At 41.1% G+C, this 25875-nt stretch overlaps 1 protein-coding gene across 10 annotated transcripts in view; it reads right to left on the bottom strand.

The window, feature by feature from the left end:
• Window positions 1-25875, bottom strand: part of TNRC6A (trinucleotide repeat containing adaptor 6A) — a 106501-nt gene that overhangs the window by 27625 nt on the left and 53001 nt on the right. For 6 of the 10 annotated variants that reach the window (XR_010836586.1, XM_059036931.2, XM_059036924.2 and 3 more), the window contains 12 exons: window positions 18485-21058; window positions 16745-16921; window positions 15676-15851; window positions 14531-14563; window positions 12862-12942; window positions 12442-12493; window positions 7035-7177; window positions 6506-6652; window positions 6205-6342; window positions 5589-5717; window positions 5062-5139; window positions 4588-4798 (listed from right to left, as the gene is read on the bottom strand). Coding sequence is in view for 9 of the 10 variants with exons in the window: in XM_059036931.2 (XP_058892914.1) it covers window positions 4588-4798; window positions 5062-5139; window positions 5589-5717; window positions 6205-6342; window positions 6506-6652; window positions 7035-7177; window positions 12442-12493; window positions 12862-12942; window positions 14531-14563; window positions 15676-15851; window positions 16745-16921; window positions 18485-21058 (3939 nt within the window). In the remaining variant the exon portion in view is untranslated. Of the gene's footprint in view, window positions 1-4587; window positions 4799-5061; window positions 5140-5588; window positions 5718-6204; window positions 6343-6505; window positions 6653-7034; window positions 7178-12441; window positions 12494-12861; window positions 12943-14530; window positions 14564-15675; window positions 15852-16744; window positions 16922-18484; window positions 21059-22612; window positions 22649-25875 lie in introns of all 10 variants that reach the window. The other 4 variants (XM_059036926.2, XM_067013560.1, XM_067013559.1 and 1 more) reach the window with 3 other exon arrangements.

Genomic DNA, 25875 nt, shown 5'->3' with positions numbered 1-25875 from the left:
GATGGAAAAAGATATTCCATGCAAATAGAAATCAATAGAAAGCTGGAGTAGCAATTCTCATATCAGACAAAATAGACTTTAAAATAAAGACTATTACAAGAGACAAAGAAGGACACTACATAATGATCAAGGGATCGATCCAAGAAGAAGATATGACAATTGTAAATATTTATGCACCCAACATAGGAGCACCTCAATACATAAGTCAAACGCTAACAGCCATAAGAGGGGAAATTGACAGTGACACAATCATAGTAGGGGACTTTTAACACCCCACTTTCACCAATGGACAGATCATCCAAAATGAAAATAAATAAGGAAACACAAGCTTTAAATGATACATTACACAAGATGGACTTCATTGATATTTATAGGACATTCCATCCAAAAACAACAGAATACACATTTTTCTCACGTGCTCATGGAACATTCTCCAGGATAGATCATATCTTGGGTCACAAATCAAGCCCTGGTAAATTTAAGAAAATTGAAATTGTATCAAGTATCTTTTCCGACCACAACGCTATGAGACTAGATATCAATTACAGGAAAATATCTGTAAAAAAATACAAACACATGGAGGCTAAACAATACACTACTTAATAACGAGTGATCACTGAAGAAATCAAAGAGGAAATAAAAAAATACCTAGAAACAAATGACGACGGAGACACGAAGACCCAAAACCTATGGGATGCAGCAAAAGCAGTTCTAAGAGGGAAGTTTATAGCAATACAATCCTACCTTAAGAAACAGGAAACACCTCGAATAAACAACCTAACCTTGCACCTAAAGCAATTAGAGAAAGAAGAACAAAAAACCCCCAAAGTTAGCACAAGGAAAGAAATCATAAAGATCAGATAAGAAATAAATGAAAGAGAAATGAAGGAAACAACAGCAAAGATCAATAAAACTAAAAGCTGTTTACTTCTGAAGATAAACAAAATTGATAAACCATTAGCCAGACTCATCAAGAAAAAAGGGAGAAAACTCAAATCAACAGAACTAGAAATGAAAAAGGAGAAGTAACAACTGACACTGCAGAAATACCAAGGATCATGAGAGATTACTGCAAGCAACTCCATGACAATAAAATAGACAACCTGGAAGAAATGGGCAAATTCTTAGAAGAGCACAACCTTCCAAGACTGAACCAGGAAGAAATAGAAAACATAAACAGACCAATTACAAGCACTGAAATTGAAACTGTGATTAAAAATCTTCCAACAAACAAAAGTCCAGAATCAGATGGCTTCACAGGTGAATTCTATTAGGGAAGAGCTAACACCTACCCTTCTCAAACTCTTCCAAAATATAGCAGAGGGAGGAACACTCCCAAACTCATTCTACAAGGCCATCCTCACTCTGATACCAAAACCAAAGATGTCACAAAAAAAGAAAACTACAGACCAATATCACTGATGAACATAGATACAAAAATCCTCAACAAAATACTAGCAAACAGAATCCAACAGCACATTAACAGAATCACACACCATGATCACATGGGGTTTATTCCAGGAAAGCAAGGATTCTTCAATATAAGCAAATCAATCAATGTGATACACCATATTAACAAATTGAAGGAGAAAAACCATATGATCATCTCAATAGATGCAGAGAAAGCTTTTGACAAAATTCAACACCCATTTATGATAAAAACCCTGCAGAAAGTAGGCATAGAGGGAACTTTCCTCAACATAATAAAGGCCATATACAAGAAACCCACAGCCAACATTGTCCTCAATGGTGAAAAACTGAAAGCATTTCCACTAAGATCAGGAACCAGACAAGGCTGCCCACTCTCACCACTCTTATTCAACATAGTTTTGGAAGTTTTAGCCACAGCACTCAAAGAAGAAAAGGAAATAAAAGGAATCCAAATCAGAAAAGAAGAAGTAAAGCTGTCACTGTTTGCAGATGACATGATAGTATACATAGAGAATCCTAAAGACACTACCAGACAACTACTAGAGCTAATCAATGAATTTGGTAAAGTAGCAGGATACAAAATTAATGCACAGAAATCTCTGGCATTCCTATACACTAATGATGAAAAATCTGAAAGTGAAATTAAGAAAACATTTCCATTTACCATTGCAACAGAATAAAATACCTAGGAATAAACCTACCGAAGGAGACAAAAGACCTGTATGCAAAAAATTATAAGATAGTGATGAAAGAAATTAAAGATGATACAAATAGATAGAGATATACACCATATCCTTGGATTGGAAGAATCAACATTGTGAAAATGACTCTACTACCCAAAGCAATCTACAGATTCAATGCAATCCCTATCAAACTACCACTGGCATTTTTCACAGAACTAGAACAAAAAATTTCACAATTTGTATGGAAACACAAAAGATCCCAAATAGCCAAAGCAATCCTGAGAACGAAAAACGGAGCTGGAGGAATCAGAGTCCCTGACTTCAGACTATACTACAAAACTACAGTCATCAAGACAGTATGGTACTGGGACAAAACCAGAAATATAGATCAATGGAACAGGATAGAAAGTCCAGAGATAAACTCACACACGTATGGTCACCTTATCTTCGATAATGGAGGCAGGAATGTACAGTGCAGAAAGGACAGCCTCTTCAGTAAGTGGTGTTGGGAAAACTGGGCAGGTATATGTAAAAGTATGAGATTAGAACACTCTCTAACACCATACATAAAAATAAACTCAAAATGGATTAAAGACCTAAATGTAAGGCCAGATAGTATCAAACTCTTAGAGGAAAACATAGGCAGAACACTCTATGACATAAATCACAGCCACATCCTTTTTGACCCACCTCCCAGAGAAATGGAAATAAAAACAAAAATAAGCAATTGGGACCTAATGAAACTTAAAAGCTTTTGCACTGCAAAGGAAACCATAAACAAGATGAAAAGACAGCCCTCAGAATGGGAGAAAACAGTTGCAAATGAAGCAACTGACAAAGGATCAATCTCCAAAATTTACAAGCAGCTCATGCAGCTCAATAAGAAAAAAACAAACAACCCAATCCAAAAATGGGCAGAAGACCTAAACAGACATTTCTCCAAAGAAGATATACAGATGGCCAAGAAACACATGAAAGAATGCTCAACATCATTAATCATTAGAGAAATGCAAATCAAAACTACAATGAGGTACGCCCTCACACCGGTCAAAATGGCCATCATCAAAAAATCTAGAAACAATAAATGCTGCAGAGGGTATGGAGAAAAGGGAACACTTTTGCACTGTTGATGGGAATGTAAATTGATCCAGCCACTATGGAGAACAGTATAGAGGTTCCTTAAAAAACTAAAAATAGAACTACCATATGACCCAGCAATCCCACTACTGGGCATATACCCTGAGAAAACCATAATTCAAAAGGAGTCATGTACCAAAATGTTCACTGCAGCTCTATTTACAATTGCCAGGACATGGAAGCAACCTAAGTGTCCATCATCGGCTAAAGATGTGGCACATATATACAATGGAGTATTACTCAGCCATAAAAAGAAATGAAATTGAGTTATTTGTAGTGATGTGGATGGTAGAGTCTGTCATACAGAGTGAAGTAAGTCAGAATGAGAAAGACAAATACTGTATGCTAACACATATATATGTAATCCAAGGAAAAAAACATGTCATGAAGAACCTAGGGGTAAGCCGGGAATAAAGACACAGACCTACTAGAGAATGGACTTGAGGATATGGGGAGGGGGAAGGGTAAGCTGTGACAAAGTGAGAGAGTGACATGGACATATACACACTACCAAAGGTAAAACAGATAGCCAGTGGGAAGCAGCCGCATAGCATAGGGAGATCAGCTCGGTGCTCTGTGACCACCTAGAGGGGTGGGATAGGAAGGGTGGGAGGGAGGGAGACGCAAGAGGGGAGAGATATGGGAACATATGTGTATGTATAACGGATTCACTTTGTTATAAAGCAGAAACTAACACACCACTGTAAAGGAATTATACTCCAATAAAGAGGTTAAAGGAAAAAAAAAAAAAAAGGCACAAGAAGAAAAGGGACCTAAGGAAGGAGAAGACATATAAGCCTGAAATTTCCAGAGGGAATAAAAAGCCTGGAGACAACATAAAAAAAGAGAGGGAGGGGGGGAGCTACGGCAAAAGGAATAAAGACAATCCCTTCTCTCACCCCTATTTTCTATATTTATGCCAGTAATCATGTATAAATATTTAAACAGTAATTAAAATTTCAGATGTGACCCTTCCCAGTTGTTTCCTGAAAGCAGCACTGCTCAGAATGTCTCTGGCGTGCTCTAATAATTTCAGTCCTCCCCTCCAATTCATATCCTACAATTAAGATATCTGAGTGTTAAAAAGGAATAATATCTTTACACTAAGTCATTTCAAAAGAGCATGGGATTTTTTAAATAGTGTGATTTTCTTGAACGGAGGCCTTCCTGAAGCATGAAGAGGTTAGCGCTAGAAGAGGCGTGGCCACTCTCTGAGAGGGAACAGCTAAAGATCAGCGTGGCACTCACAAGAGAACATCTGGACAGGTAAGAGAGCAGGATGTGAACTTGTGATCGTGAAGCACCAGCCGAATGCTTTGGCCAAGGAGAAACCCACCTATGGGGAAGTTGCTGAAAGCATTTATTGGTGATGGCCCTTTTTGCAGCTCAGGTGTAGTGTGGGGCATGACATTTTCAAGGAAAGATTTCATGGCTGGCTGATGGAGTGACTGCTGCTGAGATGGCGGAGTCTGTTGCTTCACCAGCAGGTTTGGATCAAGTTGACGAGACGGCTGCATCATCTGCTGCTGCACACTAAGAGGTCGACCCTTAAAACGACAAGATGACTGTGAAAAACTGTGGAGAAAAGTCTTTACAGACACCTTCATGCCCCTTCATTTTTGAATTCACTTCCTTCTCAGCAGGAAGGTGAAGAATCACTATATACCAGTTAATAAGACTTCTGGGCAGACAGAAGACTTAACGAACAACCTTTTCCATTATAGTTTAATAAAGGCATTTCGAGTGTCTTCTTACAATGGAGTTGATATAAGCTGAGTACAAGCAAAGCAAGGGGAAGGATCAGATCTACCTGCTGGTCTTGCTGCTGCCGGTTCCCAGAAGGCACGCTTCTCTGACTCTGCGCCCTTTGCTGCTGCGCTAACAATCGCTGGAGGGGAGATTGCAAAAAGGTCATCAGCATCACGTCATCACAGACTAGCGTGCCCTACAGTGACGGTGGCAGAGGGACCTACAAAGGCATGGTTTCATGTAGTCAATGCCCACATGCCCTGCCTCATCTAACATCTCTTGTTTGGCCTCTCTGGCCTCCAGCCATTCTACTGAATTCAGTCTTTTGCTCAATCTAGATTTTCCAACTTCATCAGGGAAATTTTTCCTGATCATCATATCATGACCACCAGCCCAGACTTGGCTGGCCTTGCTCACAGAGCACCCTGCCCTTCGAGTCCACCATCTGTCTTCACACATGGACTGTAAGCTGAAGGCCATGACTACGCCCGTTTTGTTTACTGCAACACTTCCTGTGCACATTCTAGTGTTTAGCACACAGCAGACACTCAATAAATGTATACTGAATAAGGCTATAATTCTACTTACCTGTAACTGGGAGATCTGAGAAAGCTGGTTTAGTTGGGATAGCTGGTTCAGCATGGCTACCTGCTGAGGGCCAAAGAGCGGATTCAGGCCACCGTTGTTTGGTGCATACTTCAGCAATGAAACTGGAACCTTAGGATCACAATGGTAGGTCAATAATAAAAGTAAATAAAAGTAACTCAAGCTAACAAAACGTACTGTGTATTTTAAATGATCAGTAGAGCAATTAAAATTTGTGGTCTATTACTCGGGGGGGGGGGATTGTGTTCTGTCTTTCTTGACTTCACTAATTTATTGTTCACATATATTTTCATGTGTTAAGTATAAAGTGACAGAGATGAATCTTAAGCCAGTCAATTTACTTTGCTACTGTCTTCCTCCCCTCAAGGTATTTTATGAAAGAGAATGACAAATTTTAGATTTAAACTATCTTTGACTCATTTTCTTCACCCTACCCACATCCCTCTGTAATAATAACTAATTCAGAATTAGTTTCATCTCAAAGTTGCCAATAAATACTATGATGATCAACTAGTCATCTCATTCAAATATAAATTATAAATTTATTCGAGGTTCTTTTCCAGGTAAAGAGTAGGGAATATAGTGGAAATTTATTCACCTGAGGGGAGAGTAATGGAGGAGGCACTTGAGCACGGAGATTAGGCTGAGATGAACTGAGAGGTTGTGCTGGAGGCTGCTGCATGCCCCGGGGTTGTGCTGCTGTGTTTCCAACACCAAACATACTGGGATTGCCATTCTACAAAAACAAACAACCACCACCAAATAACACTGGGATTCTTTAGGGACAAACACCTCATTACCACACTGAAATATTGACTTAAACACAGCAACTACATGTAAGAGAGATCTTATTACTTATACAAATCAACAGAGAGCCTAAAATACACATGTGGACTTACCTGTCTAACAGAATTCAAGTTTTGCATACCCAGCCCTGCTATGGAGCCAAGGGCCTGGTTAGGTAGTGCACTATTTGAAGGGGGAAGCTTCATGCTTTGACTGGACATAAACTGCATGTTTTGGGATTCATCTGCTACAATGCCATCCTGATTGGACAGACAGAAAGATGTGCAACACCAGCCAAGCAAACAAGTGGAAGGGAGAAATCATTGCAGGAACAGAAGAGAAGTCATATGACATTCCAGCATCAACAGGAAACAGGTAGAAAACAGAAGAGATCAGATTAGTGTTAATTCTAGAGTACATAAAAAGAACCAAACATACTTTATGGGATTAAGAAGAAAATATAAATGCAACCCCTATGATAAATCAAGACATAAAAGGACAATGAACTACAAGTCCAGTAATATTTGGCACTGGGTAATAACACTTTATATTATATTAAATGTTCTAAACTGTTAATGAGAAAACTATGCTATTAAGTGTATTGCTTTCTTAGCCACAGGGGAAAACAAACGAACAACTTACCTTATCAAAATAAGGACTGCGCTCCATGGAAGACTCTTTGGAAATCTGAGGCCGAGAACCAGGGCCTTTCCCGACCGTTCGATTGTAATCACCAATATTTAGGCTATGTTTATCTATCTCCATTCGTTTGTCTTGTAACATTCCTAATAAATGCAGGAGACTACGTTATCACGTAGGAAGATAAATTAACCTAGACGGTTTCAGATAAATGTACAGTAGAAAGAAAAATACTCACTTCCAAACCAAAATGACTTCTGCCTTGACCAGGACATGTGAAGAATGCAGTAGCATTTAATAAATCTTGCATTCCTCACAAGTTGGGTTTAGCAAATACTGTTATTTTATTGAACCAAATTAACTTGAAAATAGACGAGGAAATAGACGGTTAAGACATCTTTGGTCATCTATAATCTGCTTAATTTTAAAATAACAACGTAGTTTCCAATAACAAACAACAGAAATAGCACCAAGACAAACCATCATCTAGCAGATGCTTACAAAATGCCAGGCACCGTTCTGAACATGCATTCTCATTTAATGCTAAGAACTCTACTATCATCACCCCCATTTAGCAGACATGGAAAGGTCTTCCTCTTTTCTCAGGGCTTGCTCTGCTCTCCTCATTCTGACTAAGCTGCAATAAATATGACCTCCTCTCATGGAAAGCCCCTGTCTGGCAAAAAATCTTCACTCAAAACAGCCAGCTCCCAGGCTACAATCCTACTTAAACAAATCTCTAACTTCACATCCTTATCGTATTATACCGGTTCTGGGTTTCTCTTTCTCCTCCTCTTTCCATAGCTGAGCCCACTTCTTTGTGTTTCTTCAATGCTGGGATGTACTCAGTATGTTTTGAGTCTCACTCTTTCAACTCTCTCTCTCAAACTGGCCTCCCTCAGGCTTATTCACTGGACCCTCAAGAACAGAGTATGCAGTTTTATCCCTGGTGGCTCCACATGTATTTGGAGAGAAGAGCTGAGTCTTCACTGTGAGGAGTAAACAAGGAATGAGGGACACAGGGAAGACTCCACGCAGGTGAGAGGGTGTCCCAAGGGCTTGGGAGCCGGCAGCAGGGAAAGGATTGTGGGGGACTCTGGGGGCTGGGAGGTTGGACCAGGGACACTACCAAGGTGACCCTGAATTCACTCCTGTGCTCAGTCGCACATCTTTAACTGCCTGCTAGGCACAGCCACTTGAATGCCCCTTTGTCCCTTTTAACAGGTGAAACCAAGCACATGATATCGCCCCTAGATCTTCACGGGACTCAAAAGTGGCATCTTCATTCTCCTAGTCACACAGCCTTGAAACCTTGGTTTTTATCTTGCAAAAATACCTTTTCCTCCCACTTCCCTGTTCCTCAGGCTCCACATTTTCTCAGTCCTCAGATCTCACCCATAATTTCTCTGCAACTGCTGTCCTTCTCTGAGATGCCTGCTGCTGCAGCCACCACAACACTCAACCTACTACCCTCAGCCTAGGCAAGTGGAAAAGAAAAATTTTAACAAAAGGAAAGTATTCTTAAAATAGGTACAATTTTCAAATGCTGCTTTCCAGAAGTACTGGTCCAGATATGTGAATAACCCACCTTTCAGTACTTGTAATTAAGAGCTCTCCCTTAAATGGCAACGAACTTTTGCAACAACCTCTCCTCTGTTTTCCTTCCCCCGTTAATGGTGTCACCATTCACTGACACACCCAAGCTAGCCGTCTTGAACTCTTCCTCACTCTCCACATCTCATCTTGTAACCAAACCCAACCAACTCTTCTTCCAAGCCTCTCTCCAAGCTGTTCTCTCCTAACAATCCACATTATTTTTGCCTGCCTAAACAAAACCTTCTCAAAAAGTGGCACGATACATTCTCTCTCCACACCATTCCTCCAACCATTCCATGTCACTTTATACATTCATTCATCCATTCATTTTTGGCTGCGTTGGGTCTTTGTTGCTGCGCGCAGGCTTCTCTCTGGTTGCGGCGAGCGGGGGCTACTCTTAGTTGCAGCGCGTGGGCTTCTCATTGCGGTGGCTTCTCTTGTTGCGGAGCACGGGCTCTAGGCACACAGGCTCAGAAGCTGTGGCTCGTGGGCTCTAGAGCACAGGCTCAGTAGTTGTGGCGTGCAAGCTTAGCCGCTCCGCGGCATGTGGGATCTTCCCGGACCAGGGCTTGAACTTGTGTCCCCTGAACTGGCAGGCACATTCTTAACCACTGGGCCACCAGGGAAGTCAACTGCATCACTTTAAAAACCATCTGAGTACCAAATGTGGCAGCTGACCGTTGACCAATCCTTTAAGAAGGCCCTTGGCTAAAGCTACCAATGACTCGTCCTAACCCCCAGGATCAAATCCACTCCATGACAATCACTCTCCTCTTCTCAAATCTCTATTCTCATCTGACTACTGAAAAATTACTCTATTCTACTCTAACTTGTTCCATTTCTCCTCATTATCATTCCTTAAATGTCATTATTCCCCCTGGAGTTTGACTTTGGTCCATTACTCTATAAGCCTCTAGCCAACCTTTTTTTGTTAAACTTTTTAACCTTTTTTTTTCCTCGCTGTGCTGGTGCAGCTTGTAGGATCTTAGTTCCCTGACCAGCGATCAAACCCAGGCCCTTGGCCGTGAAAGCGTGGAGTCCTAACCACTGGACAACCAGGGAATTCCCTAGTCAACCTATTTTTGAGGCTGTACTACCATCAGTGTCTAGTTACACTTACTATCTCCTGCCCTCTCTTCTAAGCTCCACATCCAGATTTTCTACTGCTTACTGGACATCACCACATGGTTTTCATAGCAACTTTAAACTCGGTAACCTTGTCTATCAAACCTGTTTCTCCTACTATATTTCGTATCTCAAATAATAGCCAGTTATTGATTAATTGTCTCTCAGCTCCAAATTCACACTTCTTGACTGCTCTGTGAAAATATCTGGGCTCTAAATTTTTTTCCTTCGCCAGCTGGCACTGAGGCTTTGTCAACAGAGGGTGCTGGAGAGACACACTGCAGGCGGAAGTTCTGCCTACGTGCCCTTGGCGGCTGTGGCAGTGCTTCCAGCTTCTCCTGTGCCCTACGCTTGCAGTACAGGGTGGTCGGCCTCACTCGGAGGCCAGCTTCTCCCAGCATTCCCACATACCTCCAAGCAGCTTTGTAGCAGAGTGTCTAAGGTGAGACATCTCTCCATGAACAGCTTTTCCCAGCACCCTAGAAGGGTAGATTTCCAGCAAGTTCCAACAGCACAGCAGCACAGCAACTTCTCTGCCATTCAGTGAGCCATGGAGGAGGCAGAGCCTTGTCATCACAGGAATAGATGCATATTCTGGATACGGACTTTTCCCCCCTGCCATCCATGGTCTCACAAAAGGCCTTATCCATCACTCCTCACAGCACTGTGTCTGATCAAGGAACTCATTTCATGGTAAAGGAAGTAGAGTAATGGGCTTAACTAACTGGTCTTACCACATATATCATCACCCAAAAGTAGCTAGCCAAACTGATAGGTACAAGTGGTTCCTGAAGACCCAGTTACAAAGCAAGCCGAAAGACAACATCCTAAAAGGATGTTGATGATGATTCAGTTAAGAACCGATGTCACTGAACCAGCTGGCAAGGGGGCGGGGGCCTCACCTGCTGGCTGGAGTGACTGACTCTGATTACCAAGGGGGACCTGGTTTCCTGCTACAAAATGAAGGCAGCGAAGACACTGGAATCTGGGCAGGTGGGCAGGGGGTGGGTGTGTGCGTCTGGGGGTGCTTCTTAGTAACTCCATGCCCAGTAGTAAAGGTTAATGAAAAAAGTATAACAACCAAAAAAGGCAAGATGACAGAGGGCTCAGACCCTGCAGGAATGAAGGTTTGGGTCACTCCAGCAGCAATAGAACCCAGAGCAGCTGAGGTGCTGGCTGACAGTGGGGAAGTATGGAACGGAGAGTAAAAGAAGGAAGCCAAAGATACCAACGAGAGCTTGTGACCAATTACAGAAATAAGGATGGCAGTAGTTTTGCATGTCATCCATTGCTTATCCGTATAGGCCATTTTCTTTTCTCTTCCCTCTTCTCACTTTTTAAGCTGTTGAACAGTTGTTTAAGCTGTTGACTTTACAATTTAGTCGTTAGGTTACTTCTTATACCTGCTATTCATATATTCATATATTCTTGAGGAGTCTCGTTATTTCCTCTTCCTAGCCAATCCCTCATTAGTCTAATGGTGATTCTTTACATTTGTATTACACTTTCCCTGTTCAAACTACTATGTAGTTTCTCTCTTCTGCCTGGACTCAGACTAATACAAGAACAACAGTACCACATACTAAACTGTCCAGGCAAGAAAGCTGGGAATTATCTCTTACCACACCCTCACCCTCATCCTCCACAGCAAATCGATTCAAGCCAGTTGTCAACTTTTATTGATTCTAATTCCTATATCTCTACTGAATTAAGATTCTTCCCACCAACTGTCTTAGTTTAGAGCTTTGAAAATTCTCACTGGCTACAGCAATAAATCTCTAACTGGTTTTTGCTATGTTTAGTATCTTTTAGTCTTCCTCTGCTGCCAATGTTTTCTGTCCCAAGATATTTTCAATCTACAGCCATGATTATTTTTGTAAAACATAAAATCAAATCATTTCATTCTCCTGGCTTAAAATTCTTTAATCCCATACTTTCAGAATAAAGCTCAGACACCCAAGCTCCTCATGATTTAGCACCTACCTAGTTTTCTAGCAACCTCACCTAGGTAAAGCTTTTACCATCACCACTTTCCCACCACCACAACCAATTTATATTTCTTCTTCCATTATGTGGAACTACTTGCCATTTCTCCAGTATGGTTTAAGATATCTCTATCATATACCTGGGTCTCTGTACACACTGTTCTCTAAATTAAGACTATATCACTCAACCTGGATAACTTATTCTTTTTTTTCTTTCTTTTTTTTTTGGGGGGGGGGGCGGTATGCGGGCCTCTCACTGTTGTGGCCTCTCCCATTGCACAGCACAGGCTCCGGACGCGCAGGCTCAGCAGCCACGGCTCACGGGCCCAGACGCTCCGCGGCATGTGGGATACTCCCGGACCGGGGCACGAACCCGTATCCCCTGCATCGGCAGGCGGACTCTCAACCACTGCGCCACCAGGGAAGCCCTGGATAACTTATTCTTGACAGGACTAAATTTGAGGTAACCAAAGACTAACCGTACCACTACCTTAGATCTGCACAGTGATTTACACTTTAAAAGGCACACTAACTCATAAAATCCCCACATTCTAATGTATGCTAGAGAGAATAGGAACACTGAAACAGAAACCCAGGTCTCCCTCTCCTGGTCAAGGTCAGTGCTCTTTTAGTAGCATCATTGTCAGATAAGTTTCTCCATCAATGATGAATATAAAACTCAAACTGATTTAATTTTTTCTTACCTCCAGAAAGGTCCATCTTATTGCTCTGTACATTTTCTTCTGGTGAGTCTCTCTGAAGAAGGAAAAAGTAGCATGTTAGTAGACCTTAACTTACCAATGAAAATAAATTAAAAGTGAAGAATTTTACTTTATTTCCTTATTTGTGAAATTTAAGTGGATCTTAAAACTTCATTTTTCACTGCCTAATATGATTAAAAAAATATTTAAAAAAATAAGACATGTGAAAAAAAAAAGATACATGATCAAATGGTTTTAGCTAAAACTGTAAAAATAAAGAAGACCTCATGGAAAATTTTGTTCTAACCTCAGCATATTCATAAGGACTCAAAAGAATTATTTAAGAAAACAAAAAAATGAAATTAGGGTAAGTTTACGGATCACCATTAAAAGGGGAGGAGGTTGGCAAAAAAACATACTTACCGAAAAACTGATATTTGAAAACTGTTTAACAAATGGATTTATCCATGCTTCTTCTTGTTTGTTTCCACCTTTCATCATTCCCTTTGTAAAATAAAAGAGTAGAAAGATGCCATGGCCATCTCTATTTATCTGGGTATAGTGATGGATTAATAAAACTTCAAGACAATTCCCAACTCTCATTTTTAGCCAATAAATTTCTCCTCCAACCAACTCTTCTCACAGAGTTGTTCATAATTAAAAATCAACTTATTTGATTTTCAACTTCCTTTGCTCCAGTCCTCTGGTATAGCTGTAATGCACAGAGAAATCTCTAAAGGCAAGCAGTCAGAAGGAAAAGACAGAAGCAAAGGGCCTTGATGACCCACAAAAAGTAAAAAGGTCCTCTGGATAACGGAGAACTGTTCATCAGACAGTTTCCAATTTATAAATGAACTGTGTCCTAAAAGATTAATTATAATTTGGATTTGTAGAATTCTCACACAAAACCAAAGCAAGAAGAGTCACCAGGTTTCAGGTTAGTCCAAAGAAACCAATTAAACCCATAATTTAATTATGCTATGTGCACTGTACTGAAAAAACACCATATGCTTCCATATGAAAGAGTATTTTAAAAATTCCAATTTATGCTGCCAAGAACACAATATCCCCAGCAGCAACTAAAGCTGGGATTCCTCCTACTTGGTGTTGGCTTTCTGGGGCTGCTTAGGGTATGGGAGGTACAGAAACTACTTGGAGACATGACTTGAGAGAATAAATGGTCCATGATTAACAGTCTGGTAGATAGGGAGGCTGGAAGCCATAGAGACCAAGGCCTCCCATTAACGTGAGGATCACAGAACCATTCTCAGTTTGTTGCCTTCACTTCCCTTTCCCATTGCTACTGCCTATTCCTTCTGACTGTGGAACAGAACACAGCTGCGTAATTTCCCCCTAACTGCAGGTCTCTGAAGCAAGCATCTAACCCTTTCCAAGGTTTCTGAAGTGGGCTTTGATTCCTTTTCCTTTTTCACCCCCACCCCATGCCTAACTGGTTGCCAAGACGTGTCTCTTTTTATTCCAGATGTCTCTCACAACAATCCCTTCGACTGAACATTTATTCTTCCTTCCCAATTCATGCTGTCCTTTCTAACCAGAATGAATGCAGAAGCTTCCTTACTAAGATCACTAACTCTGGTCTCTCCTCTGTTCCGATTTATCTTTCACACTATCACTGGTTAGCTTTCTTTAAAGAAATTAATTTTAAAAACCAAACTGATGTTGCCTTCTATTCAGTTTGATTGGCTCCATATTTTATACAAAATAAAGCTCAAATTCTCTGGCATGTTACTGAAAACACTGTGGTATCTGCCCCTAATCTAACTACAGATTAGATTGTCACCTCTTCCCTAAAATTCTGTATTTTAGTAACATCAGGCTAACATGTTCCCTAACACACCCCACCACCCCCAGGCATCTTCCAAATTCAACCTAACACTCCTTAGAGCAACTCTTAATGCCCCATACTAGACCCTGAGCTCCTTGAAGGTACGCTCTTATCCTAGTGTTTCTGAACCCCCAGCACCAAGCACAGTACCTGGCACACAGCAGAGGCTAAATAAATATTTGCAGTTGCTTTCTAAAAGATTTTTACTAGTAGAAACAAAGGAGAAAGAGTAAAAAGGCTACACACCCTTTCCCTTCTCCTTTTTTTGCCACTCAGACCCTGTAAGGAAAGACAAAGTCACAAAACAGCATGGTCCAGTGGGAAGAACACGGGGTTTGGAGCTGGAAGACCTGAACTTCAGGCCCTGCTCTTTCACTTACTAGTCATGCAACTCTGGGCAAGTCACCACTTTTTCCAGTCTCAAATTCCTCATTAGAATTCTATCTCAGAAGGTTACGAGGATCAAATGATTTGTGTAAAATATGGGGAAGCACTTCATAAGCTGTATGGTGAGGCAATAGGCAAATTCAGCCAAATGAAAAAATTTTTAAATGAAAATGGCAGGTCCTAGACTTAGAATCCCAGGATCAAAAGGGAGGGACCCTGGCAGTGAGCTACTGGGTATTTGACTTCTAAGGTCCTTCAAAAAGAAATCGTTCTCAAATAGGGTCGAGAGGATATATTAGAATCCCCTGGGGGACTAGGCACATATTTTCAAAATGGTCCCCAAGAAAATCTGACACCAGTGTTCTCAAACCTGGCTCCGCATCAGAAACATTCAGAGGGCTTGTTTAGGACAAGACACTTGGTCCAATTTCCAAAACAACAGTAGCCCAGGGTATAGGAAATTATACTTTTTAAACAAATGCCATACAATTCTGATGAACAGCCAGGTTTGGGATAAGATTTGTCCACATCTAAAAGCAAAACAAAACTCTACTCATTCCTAGGGATTTTTGTCACAGGACCTTTCAGGGTGGAGAAGGGACAAAGATGCGGGATGAGTAAGGGGGACGGCAACTCTGGGTAATGGGGAGGTCGGGGACTCCAGGCGGGGAGGTGGAATGGGAGACGAACTGGCAGTGGGATGGAGACCTGCCCCTCTCTTCATCCTCAGCACTGCAGGCACCCCCTGGGGCGAGGGCCTGTCCCAGGCGGCACTGGTGGAGGGGCAGGAGGAGAGAAATCCCCAGCTGTAGCAGTGGGGAGAAAGGAAGTTCCTGTAGTCTTATGTTTTTCTAGGTGGCTGCCCATACAAGGGGTTCTACCTAAGTTGGGGACTGCACGGACTATACTGATCGCCATAAATGGGTGGGCAGAACATTAATTTTCTGTGGGTGAACTACCTTTGGAATTTAAAGTTTCAAGGGCTTTGCCCTTGAAATGTTTACCTTCGATGACATTTTCTTTGTATATGGTGGCCAATTTAAAGATGAATTAAGCTCTTGAGATGAATTACTATTCCACATTCCAATCTCTACATCCTCTTCCTCTTCCCAGCCAGTGGGGCGATTTCCAGGCAATGGCATATCATCACCACACCAGCCATCTTGCATAGATTTTGGCCCTGATTGTGGATTTGTGATAAAGAGAAACATGCTTTAATCAAACAATTCTTTCTGGAGGCTGAGCATTCATTAAGCAGGCAGAGCAGGGGGAGAACCTAAAAAACCCTCTTTTATCTCCCTTACCAGATCTGCATGGCAAAGACGTATGTTATACGCTGAGCTAAAAGCTACATTAAACAAGAATTTATTTTTATTAAAATTTTCAATAAAACACCTGCCACGCTTTTACAAATCAGAGGGTTCCTAAACATGGGACATCGGTGGCATTCCTGTTCATACTTGCTTAGCAAGATGCACGGTGACGCACAGGGCCAAGAGGATGAACAGAATTTTTTTAAATTAATTTTAATACATATTCTTAAGGAGAATGGCCCAAAAGTATAGCAAGTCGAAAGCAGAAAGTATTTCATCTCTATACTCGACCTTTGGAATTCCTATGGGAATAGTGACAATGTTCATCTGAATATTGAGGGTCCTTCCTGAACTCTGTTCACTTTCTGTGTAATATTCAGGGAATTATCTGGAACCTGAGCCTGACAGTTTGGACATGTGTCCCCATGACTATTATACTCAGTCTCTCGTGCCGGATAGCATGAAAGTTGCTTGACTATTTCTAAATAATCCAATTTGGTCAAATACAATTCAGATTTGGTGAAGTACATGCAAATCATTAATAGTTATACACTTCTAAGAAAAAGAAAAGATAGGAAAATTCAGAAAGGTAAAAAAGCACACATTAACAAGTTCAAAGAGCCAAACAAATAGTGAAATCATCTAGTATGATAATACATGGATACATTATCAATGACATAAGCATTATCCAATTACTTAATTATAGTCAACGAGATCACCACTGCTACAAAACGTAAACTAGGAATTATCCATAACTTACCAGATTTGCTTAATGCTTGTGGACCGACAGAGCTGGCGCCCCACGTGGACGTGCTGGATGCCGCAGCAATGGGTTCGCCCCAGCTGGGACCACTGTCTATGGGTTTACCCCATGCTGAAGTACCATTATCCACAGTTGTGGCTGGAGTAGAAGTCTCACCCCAGGGCTCACCCCAGCCTTTAGAAAGTGTGGGAAAAGAAGTCATCAGCACACGGTAGGGGCAATAAAGAATACTTAGGGAACAAAAGAAGCAGACCTTCACATTTATGTAATAAATAATAATGTTGTGACAGGCATAAAGGATGGCATCTGTTTTTTTTTTTTTTTGGCGTTACGCATGCCTCTCACTGTTGTGGCCTCTCCCGTTGCGGAGCACAGGCTCCGGACGTGCAGGCTCAGCGGCCACGGCTCACGGGCCCAGCCGCTCCGCGGCATGTGGGATCTTCCCGGACTGGGGCACGAACCCGTGTCCCCTGCATCGGCAGGCGGACTCTCAACCACTGCGCCACCAGGGAAGCCCTAGGATGGCATCTGTTTTATGTAAAGAAGACAATTTCCCATTATTATCATCTAACTATATGGTATGAATTTTTTTTCCACCTCTTCTTTCAGAATTGCCCTCTGGGTGTACAGCAGATTCTTTTGAATAACCTTAATTATGGCAAGTCATCCTCCTTTGAAGATGAATTTAACTCCTGGAAAAGTCAAGTCACTCTGAGTCAAACCCAGTGAATTAATAAAGCAGGTGATCAAGCTGGATACAGTATGTGTATAAAATTTCTACTATACGTACAACCTTTCAACATCACTGTTCTGGAAAAAGCAATTTACTATAAGACTAATAATAGGTAGGCATCCTATTTTTATACATGCTGAACAATGCTTCTTAAAAATTTTTTATTAGGTTGTCCAAAGCAAGGCAAAGCCAAGCCATAAACACACTGTTTAAAAGAACCAAAACAGTCTTCCCCTTGGATACATACCTGTTTTTTCTAAGAATTCTATCTAAATTAATAATACTCACAAAAAAAATTAGGTGCTGAAAGGTTAGTTCATGAAAACACTTCTGTCCCCACATCCAATGGGATTATTATTCAATAAAACCTCCATTAACAAAGACAACACATCTCAGTGACAACTAATGAAAAATGTCATTGTCAAGATAACTTGCAGAGGATAGGAATTAGTTCCTTGCTATAAGACGAAAGTGGAATATACTAGAAAGATATTATTAAATGTTTTAAGCAAACATACATACATGCTATATCCAATAGACTTAGATTTCATGCCTACTTAAAATTCCTTGTAAGGCCAAATACAGTACCTTATTTTTTAGAGAGCACTGTGCTTATTAGATACTTGTTTTATATCTGGGGATATTTTAGTCAAATAATAAAACCAAAACGTGATGGCTTGACTCAGAAGAACTGAAAAAAGTGTACAGCATTCCAGCTTGACATCACTTTTCCAATTCTGCCTTCTACAGCATTCCTAATAGAGAACGGAGTACGTGGGATTCACAGCCAACACTGCCAAAGGCAGAGCTCTGTTCCCTGATGGTAAACACCTTCCCCATGGTTTTCTTCCCTATAAACTTCTCCTGGATTAGAGTTTAAAAAAAGCTTCGTGTGCACATCCATATTCTCCGTTACACAAATTTTATAACAACAGTAACTTGAAACAAGGTTCACAACACTGTGAAGTACTTTGTAACACAGACTCCATAAAATAAAAACTTACCAGAGCCACTGCTTGCCTCTTTGTTTGAGATGGCACTTGCAGATGGCAGCAACGGGTGTACCTGTGCTTGCTGGTCTGAACGGCTGCTGCCATTTGGGACATTTTTGTTCCACATGTTCACATTTTTGTAGTTGTATTTGCTTGGATCTCCCCAAGCTGAAGTTCCATCATCGATCTCCATTTTGCGACGGATGGATTCTGGGGATGGCTCCTCCCAGCCTGTGGGCTCTTCTTCTTTTGCTGGGGCTGGTATAGGTCCTCCCAGCCAGCCTGTACCAGGAGGTTTGCCTGTAGCCGATGGGATTCCCCAAGATCCGACATCTTGTTGCTTGTTCCAGTCTGGAGAACTGACTGGCTTTGACGAATCTCCCCAACCTAGAGACTGATTAGACTTTGGAGGATCTCCCCATCCCTGGGAAGGATTCGGTTTAGAAGATTCATCCCATCCTGATGAATTATTTGGATTTATGTTATTTCCCCAAGTGAAAGAACTAGTTTTACCAAGTTCGTTCCAACCAGAAACGGACCTATCACTGTCACTACCTCCTGAGCTAGATTTCTTATTAGCCTCCCCCCAATGGTTACTCCTTGAAGTTTCTCCCCAGTTATCACTGGCAGAAACGGACCAACCTTGGTTTGATTTTTGTCCATCACCCCATCCCTGTTTGTTCTTTTGCGAATCATTCCATGCAGACTTCTCTTCTTTGCAATTCCCCCACTGATTGCTCTTGGCCATTCCTGTAGCAGCAGAATCATCTTCCCATCCCCCCTGGCAGTTTGAGCCTTTGGAATCTCCCCACCTCAGAGTAGGTTTGGGATCTCCCCACCCCGATACAGATGAGGTATCATTACTACTAGGGCTAGTCTTATCTGTACATGCCCCTGAGTTAAAAGTCTGTGTTGCAGAGCTTCCCCAGGCCTCTGTCCCATTGTCAGTCTTTCTTTCCCCTCTAGGTGATGTTTCGGTATCCCAGGCAGTATTCTGCTTAATAGGAGTCTGTCCCCAACCAGAGTTGGACAGGACACGTGGATCTAAGTCAGTTCTGTTTACAATGCTTTGGAGTAATGTGTGCTGATCAATTTTTCTTCTATCTCTACTCTGATTTTCCCCAGTTACTTTTTCCTCAAGGCGTCCAGTGCTTTCTGTACTACCTTCACTCTCCACTGTACCTCCCGTTTTGGCCCACACACTGTTTTGCTCATTTGTCTGAGATGTGGCAGAACCCTGATCCTCTTCCTCAGTAGATTTCCATCCGTTTGTAAACTTCTTACCATTGCCATTTGCACTGTCACTGGAATGCTGATTGCTAGGCAGTTTGCTCCATTCCACGCTGGGTATATTAGTGCCAGTGTTTTGTGCAGGAGTTCCCCATCCTCTTCGACTTCCTCCAGAATTTGCACCATTTCCCCATGATGCACTCTGGGAATTCACTGCCCCAGACTCCCACACACCTCCTCCTTTATTTGTGTTAACTTGAAAGTTAGTGCCCATAGGCCCGTTTATGCCAGGCTGCATTAGAGTTGCATTCACAGTGTCACCATTAGCTTGGCCATTAGGGCTTGAACATTTGTCTCCAGAGTAATTAGAACCATAGGCACCCCATGTAGTACCGTAAGAGCCTCCACTTTTTGACTCTCCATTGCTAAGGTGAGAAAGGGAAGTGCCATTGACAACCGACGGAGCCTGTATCTGAGGATGATTCATTGTGCTCACACGCCAGGCCCCTGTGTTACTAGGCAGCTCATTATTCTGTACTGAACCGGAGTTTGGTAAACTAGAGGTCACAAAGTTAGTAGTGTTATTTGGTCCAGTCATTTCAGTGGTAATATTTTGAGGTTGACCACTGAATGAAACCTTCTGTGTACCACTTACTTCAGATTCACAAGTTTCCTGAAGGCTTCCCCAGGTACCGTGGGTAGAAGAACCACCCACTTTAGAGTTAATACTCTGATTGTTAGGCATCTGGCCTAAGGTACTGCACTGAATATTGATGCCAGAACTACCACTCCCTACAGGCCCTTTTAGGGCAAGTCCGTTGTTCTCTAACACTGGCCAGGCACCATGGTTGCTAGCTGAATTCAAAGTGCTTGGATTTAACCCTCCATTTGATGAAGAACTTACAGTGCCCCAAGCATTCACTCTATTGTTGCTACTTTCTGATTTGCTTTCAGGAGCATCCACAGAGACCTGACATGTGCTTATGACGGCTCCATGGGAAAAACCCCACGGCCCAGTACTACTTCCGTGGCCCACATTATTGCTGCTGCTACCAACCACAAACTTGTTTTGGGATCCAAGTCCAGTGCTATTCCGAAGGCCATCATTTTCACCACCTGTGCTCCCTGAAGCCATGATAGTGATGTTTCTCTCTGATTCGGAACTGGAGGCAGAATCAGCACCCACACATTCTGAAGCCACCTCTAGATCACTGCCAGGGACTGAGGGCCATGCTTCTTTTCCAGGCGAGTCGCTCACAACAGCATTCTTACAGTTTGTGCTAGAGTCACTTGTAGAAGACACAGGTCCCCGCTGCGAATTCTCATAATGGGATCCTGAAGTACTGTGGTTTATCTCTAGAATAAAGGAGAAGCACAAACATGTACGAAACGTTTGGAAAACTGACGAACACATTATAAATGTACGCGGCTCCTCAACGTCAACAAGATACAATACTTGGCAGTATAATTACAAAGGCATTGGTTATATATCTCAGCCACCACTTTTCCATATCCAATAATTAATGCCACACAGGCAGGGAATTTTGCTGCTTTGTTCACCGATGTCATTCCAAGAGCCTAGAGCAGTACCTGGAACATAAGAGTTCCTCAATAAATATTTGAAGGAGTGAACTGTTAACATCTCAGCAAGTAAAGAATTTGGAGTCAGGAAGGACAAGGCAGTAATGATGCATTAGGATAATGGAGCAACCCAGGCTTGGAGGCCCAACATGGGAAAGAAGGGCTGGGATATAAGTGGTTAAGGACAAGTGAACAGGCCAAACTTGATAAAATGTATTAGAAGTATATCAGGAATCCTTTTCTATCCACACTTTTTTAGAATAGCTTTTTCACACAACTGTCGGGTATTACAACAAGTTTATAAGAATTATAAAGCCTTTTACATTATATTTCCATTTCATTAGTGTTCATATTCAATCTGAAAAATACTGCATGCAAGTAAAAATAATTTTAGTTCTACTCTCCTTCATAAAAATGTCTTAATAGCCATGTTTATTAGAAGACTATAGAAAAATGGTTGATATGCTGAAGATCAAAGTTATGATTAAAAAAATCAACTTCTGACATTTGAAGACATTAATGACTAGTCACGTAATCCTACCTTAGACTTACTGCTATGTACTGATGTTATCATCTAGTTATTGTACTGCATGTAGGGCAGGCAGTTTTCGTGCTTCTAATGCTTTCCCAAATTCATTACTCTCATTCAGTTTAAGGATCTGGTAGTTAGAAATCCTCAGAAATATTAACCTGCATAAGATGTTTGCATTGAGACTGTCCCTAGCAGGTTGCTCATACTGTAGTTCTCTACTACAGTACTAATCAGAATCATATGTAGTGTTTCCAAGTAATACATATGCTCAAGTCATGTCCCAGATGCAATGAACCAACCACCAGGCATTGTAAGTCCAGAAAGTTAAGTGTCACTCGCTATAAGGGTATTGCTAATATGGAAAATCAGGTTGATCTTGCATCATTTTCTCTCAAAGCACAATTGCTAAGCAGCAAAAGGTGATGAGCTAGAAAGAGTAGCAAAAAAAAAAAGGACTAGACAGAGACCAAAAATGTATACATAACTCACCAAATATAGATATACAGATATAGATATATATTTTAAAGTTCTGTGACTCTGACTTCTGCTCTCTGATTAAGAATCATTTGGCAGTTTTAAGCTGCCAAGTAAAGCTTTCCATCTTTCAGGGCCAATGAGGAGGATTTTTCTCATGAAATAAAGGATACTAAAATGTCACTCAGTCTAACTGGGTAAAAGCAAATCAACAGAGCAGCACCTGCACTGTCAGCAACATCATTTGGCACTCTGGAGCGCGTGCTTTATGTGCAAAATGCTGTCACTGAACCCTTGAAACAACCCTAGAGCACAGGCATTACCTTCACTTTACACATGAGGAAATCGAGGCTCAAAGGCTGTAGAAAATAAGATAAGAAAGGCAAGATTCATCATTAGGTAAAAAAGCAAGGTGGCTCAGAACATGGCTGGAACTCTAGAGATATCCAGGTTCAAGTCTGGACTCTATGTAGTAGCTGTATGACCAAACCTGCAAAATGGGGGTGCAAACAGTACGTACGTCCTTCTTTACCTGGTTGTTTAGTTAACCTACTGTCATATGCGAAGTATGTAGCTCAGTGCCGGTTTCAAATAAGTGCTCCATGAAGGGCTGTTTGGTGTAGTGATTAAGAGCAAAACTCTGAAGCCAGCCTGCTTGGGTTTAAAAGCCACTCTGCCATTTACCAGCTATGTGACCACAGGTAAGATCCTCAATCTTTCTGTACCTTAGTTTCTTCATCTGTAAAGTGGGAATAGTAACAGTACCTATCTCACACAGTTGTGAGGGTTAAATGATTAATAATTAAAAGTGCTTTGAACCATATCTGATCCAGATTAGGTACTTAATGAGGACCATTATTTTCATTAATTAATGTGTATCAGTGATTATCATTATTTTTCAGTCCTATCTCTAAAGCACATGTCATTCCACCATGCCTCCCTCATGACGAACAAAATTAGAAAACATATAAGAAATTGCTTACTTTAAATATCCATTTAGATATCTCAAAAAGGATGCCAGCTCCTAGATTTCATACCCCTACAGGTGCCTCTTCCCAAAGGAAAAAAAACAATCCTGCTTCTTTACTAGTCTTCCTCATCTCAGTAAGTTTGCTAAAACCTAACATTTATCCTTGATTCCTTCCTGTGCATAGCAAATCTAAAACATCACGAAGTCCCCAATCCATCCACTTTTCTCCAAATCTAAAACAATCAAGCCATCATTATCATCTCATGGACTATAGCAAAATGGGATGAAAAAAGATCCTAATTGTAATGGCCACAAAAACTATAAAGAAGATGGGGAACTTCCCTGGTGGCGCAGTAGTTAAAAATCCGCCTGCCAATGCAGGGGACACAGGTCCAAGCCCTGGTCCCAGAAGATCCCACATGCCACGGAGCAACTAAGTCTGTGCTCCACAACTAGAGCTCACGTGCAGCAACTACTGAAGCCCACGTGCTCTAGGGCTCGCGTGCCACAACTACTGAGCCTGCGTGCTGCAACTATTGAAGCCCGTGCGCCTAGAGCCTGTGCTCCTCAACAAGAGAAGCCACCGCAACGAGAAGCCCACGCACTGCAACGAAGAGTAGCCCCGCTCGCCGAACTAGAGAAAGCCCGCACACAGCAAGAGATCCAACACAGCCAAAAAATAAAAAACTATAAAGGAAGATGGAATAAAGCTAACATAAATACTTTAAAAGTCATATATGACTAAACTTTACTGCAGGCCATAGCAGACAACTTGATTAAGTATAGAAACTTGTTCCTCAATAGGAATATATAACAATGTTCCTTTTAAGTTCAATTCAATTATAAAAAAAATAATTAACAAGAGTCTGTAATTTGATTAAAGTGATTTAAAAGTTCACGTAAAACAAATAAGAGGATTAAAAAAACTCTTTGTTATCATGTAACAGTTAAATAGCACTGCACTACCAGAGTACATGAGAACTTCAACTGAACAGAAAAAGTAATCCAGAAACAGCCCCAAGTATATTATCTAAGGTTATATGTCAACGGTTAGCATTTTAAATCAGCAAAAACTATATTCAATACTTTATAAAGATTTTTTTTAAATGGACAACCTACCAAAAACAATTCCATAAGATTCAGTGTTAAGATGAAACCAATAAGTTATTTGTGAGTGAGAATTTTTTTATACATAAAAGAAACCATGGAAAAAACAGAGATTTGACTACTTCAAGTTTTTTTTTTTTTTTTAATGACCAAATACATCAAAAGCAAAAAAGCCCCAGAAAACAGCAGAATACACTTGGCAAACCAATTCTATCACCTTTAATGTTAGTGAAACTTTCTCTCACAATCTGGTCATGACCTAGTTTGGAGGTGGTAATGTTCTAAATTTGCCTTTTGCCGTGTACCCCCATGCATTTTAGGAAAATAAGAGATGCCATCAGTAATTATTAGCTAAAACTCCATTTTTAATCTCGAACCTACTTGACACTTTCCCAAAAACCTAAATTAAAAGGCTATCCCCAAAACTGCATTTACCAAGGCTGGATCACAAAGTCATTTTTGTTATGAAAAACACTGCAGCTTAGATAGAAAAATAAAAATCTACGAGTAGGGGAGAGGGGCAGGGAGTCGGGGTAGGGGTGGGGAGACTATCAGCCTGACTAAAATTGTAAAATGTGCAGGACTCCTCAGCAATCACGACTAAAACGTTTCAGAGTCGGAGACTACTTCAGAATTGGAAGAAGTCAAATAATATATTTCCCTTACACGTAAGGAAGCCAAAAGCCATCATTACAAATGATCTGGAAGACAATCATATAGAAACATCATTAAGTAGAGGATGGTAATTACACTTTTCCAGGAAATGGGAGGAAAAGGGACAGTTCAGTATTACTGTGTAATGCAAAATACAAATTTTAAACTAAGATTTGGAAGACTGCACTTAACTGAGAAACATCTGAAATCCAAAATATCATCAGCATCCTACTCTCATACAAAACTGCCTTAGGAAGACTGAGGGCAGCTCTAAGTACCATACCTCAAAAAGAATACTAAAAAAAAGGAATTCCCTGGCAGTCCAGTGTTTAGGACTCTGCGCTTTCACTGCCGAGGGCCCTGGTTCAATTCCCGGTCGGGGAACTAAGATCCCGCAAGCCATGAGGCATAGCCAAAGGAAAAAAAAAAAAAAAAGGACATAGCAGTGCATTATGTAGCACCTATTCAGAAAGAAGATATGTGGGGTACAGCAAAGACTGGTGATAATTCAAGGGAACTGCATAATTCATTCAGGAAGAATTTAGATCCAGGAAACTTCATACAATTTTCTACTTAAATATGTATCATGTAACAAAATGGCCAAATATGTGCTTTCTGCCTTAAAGACTTCCAATCTCACCCAAAAGAAAAACCTTCAGAAGTTAACAGTATTTAGGTTTTATAGTATTTCCAGGAAGTATGAACTGTTATCATTGGGAATATTAGGGAACCTTAGATGCACAATTTCAAACAGTACCTGAGTGAGAAAGTTAAAAATGTTTCCTTAGGGACTTCCCTGGTGGTGCAGTGGTTAAGAATCCACCTGCCAATGCAGGGGACACGGGTTTGAGCCCT

Source organism: Kogia breviceps, chromosome 14 (genome assembly GCF_026419965.1).
Source record: "Kogia breviceps isolate mKogBre1 chromosome 14, mKogBre1 haplotype 1, whole genome shotgun sequence".
In the NCBI taxonomy this organism is placed as follows: Eukaryota; Metazoa; Chordata; class Mammalia; order Artiodactyla; family Physeteridae; genus Kogia; species Kogia breviceps.
The sequence above is the reverse complement of the archived record's forward strand: the minus strand, read 5'-3'. Positions and strand labels throughout refer to the sequence as shown.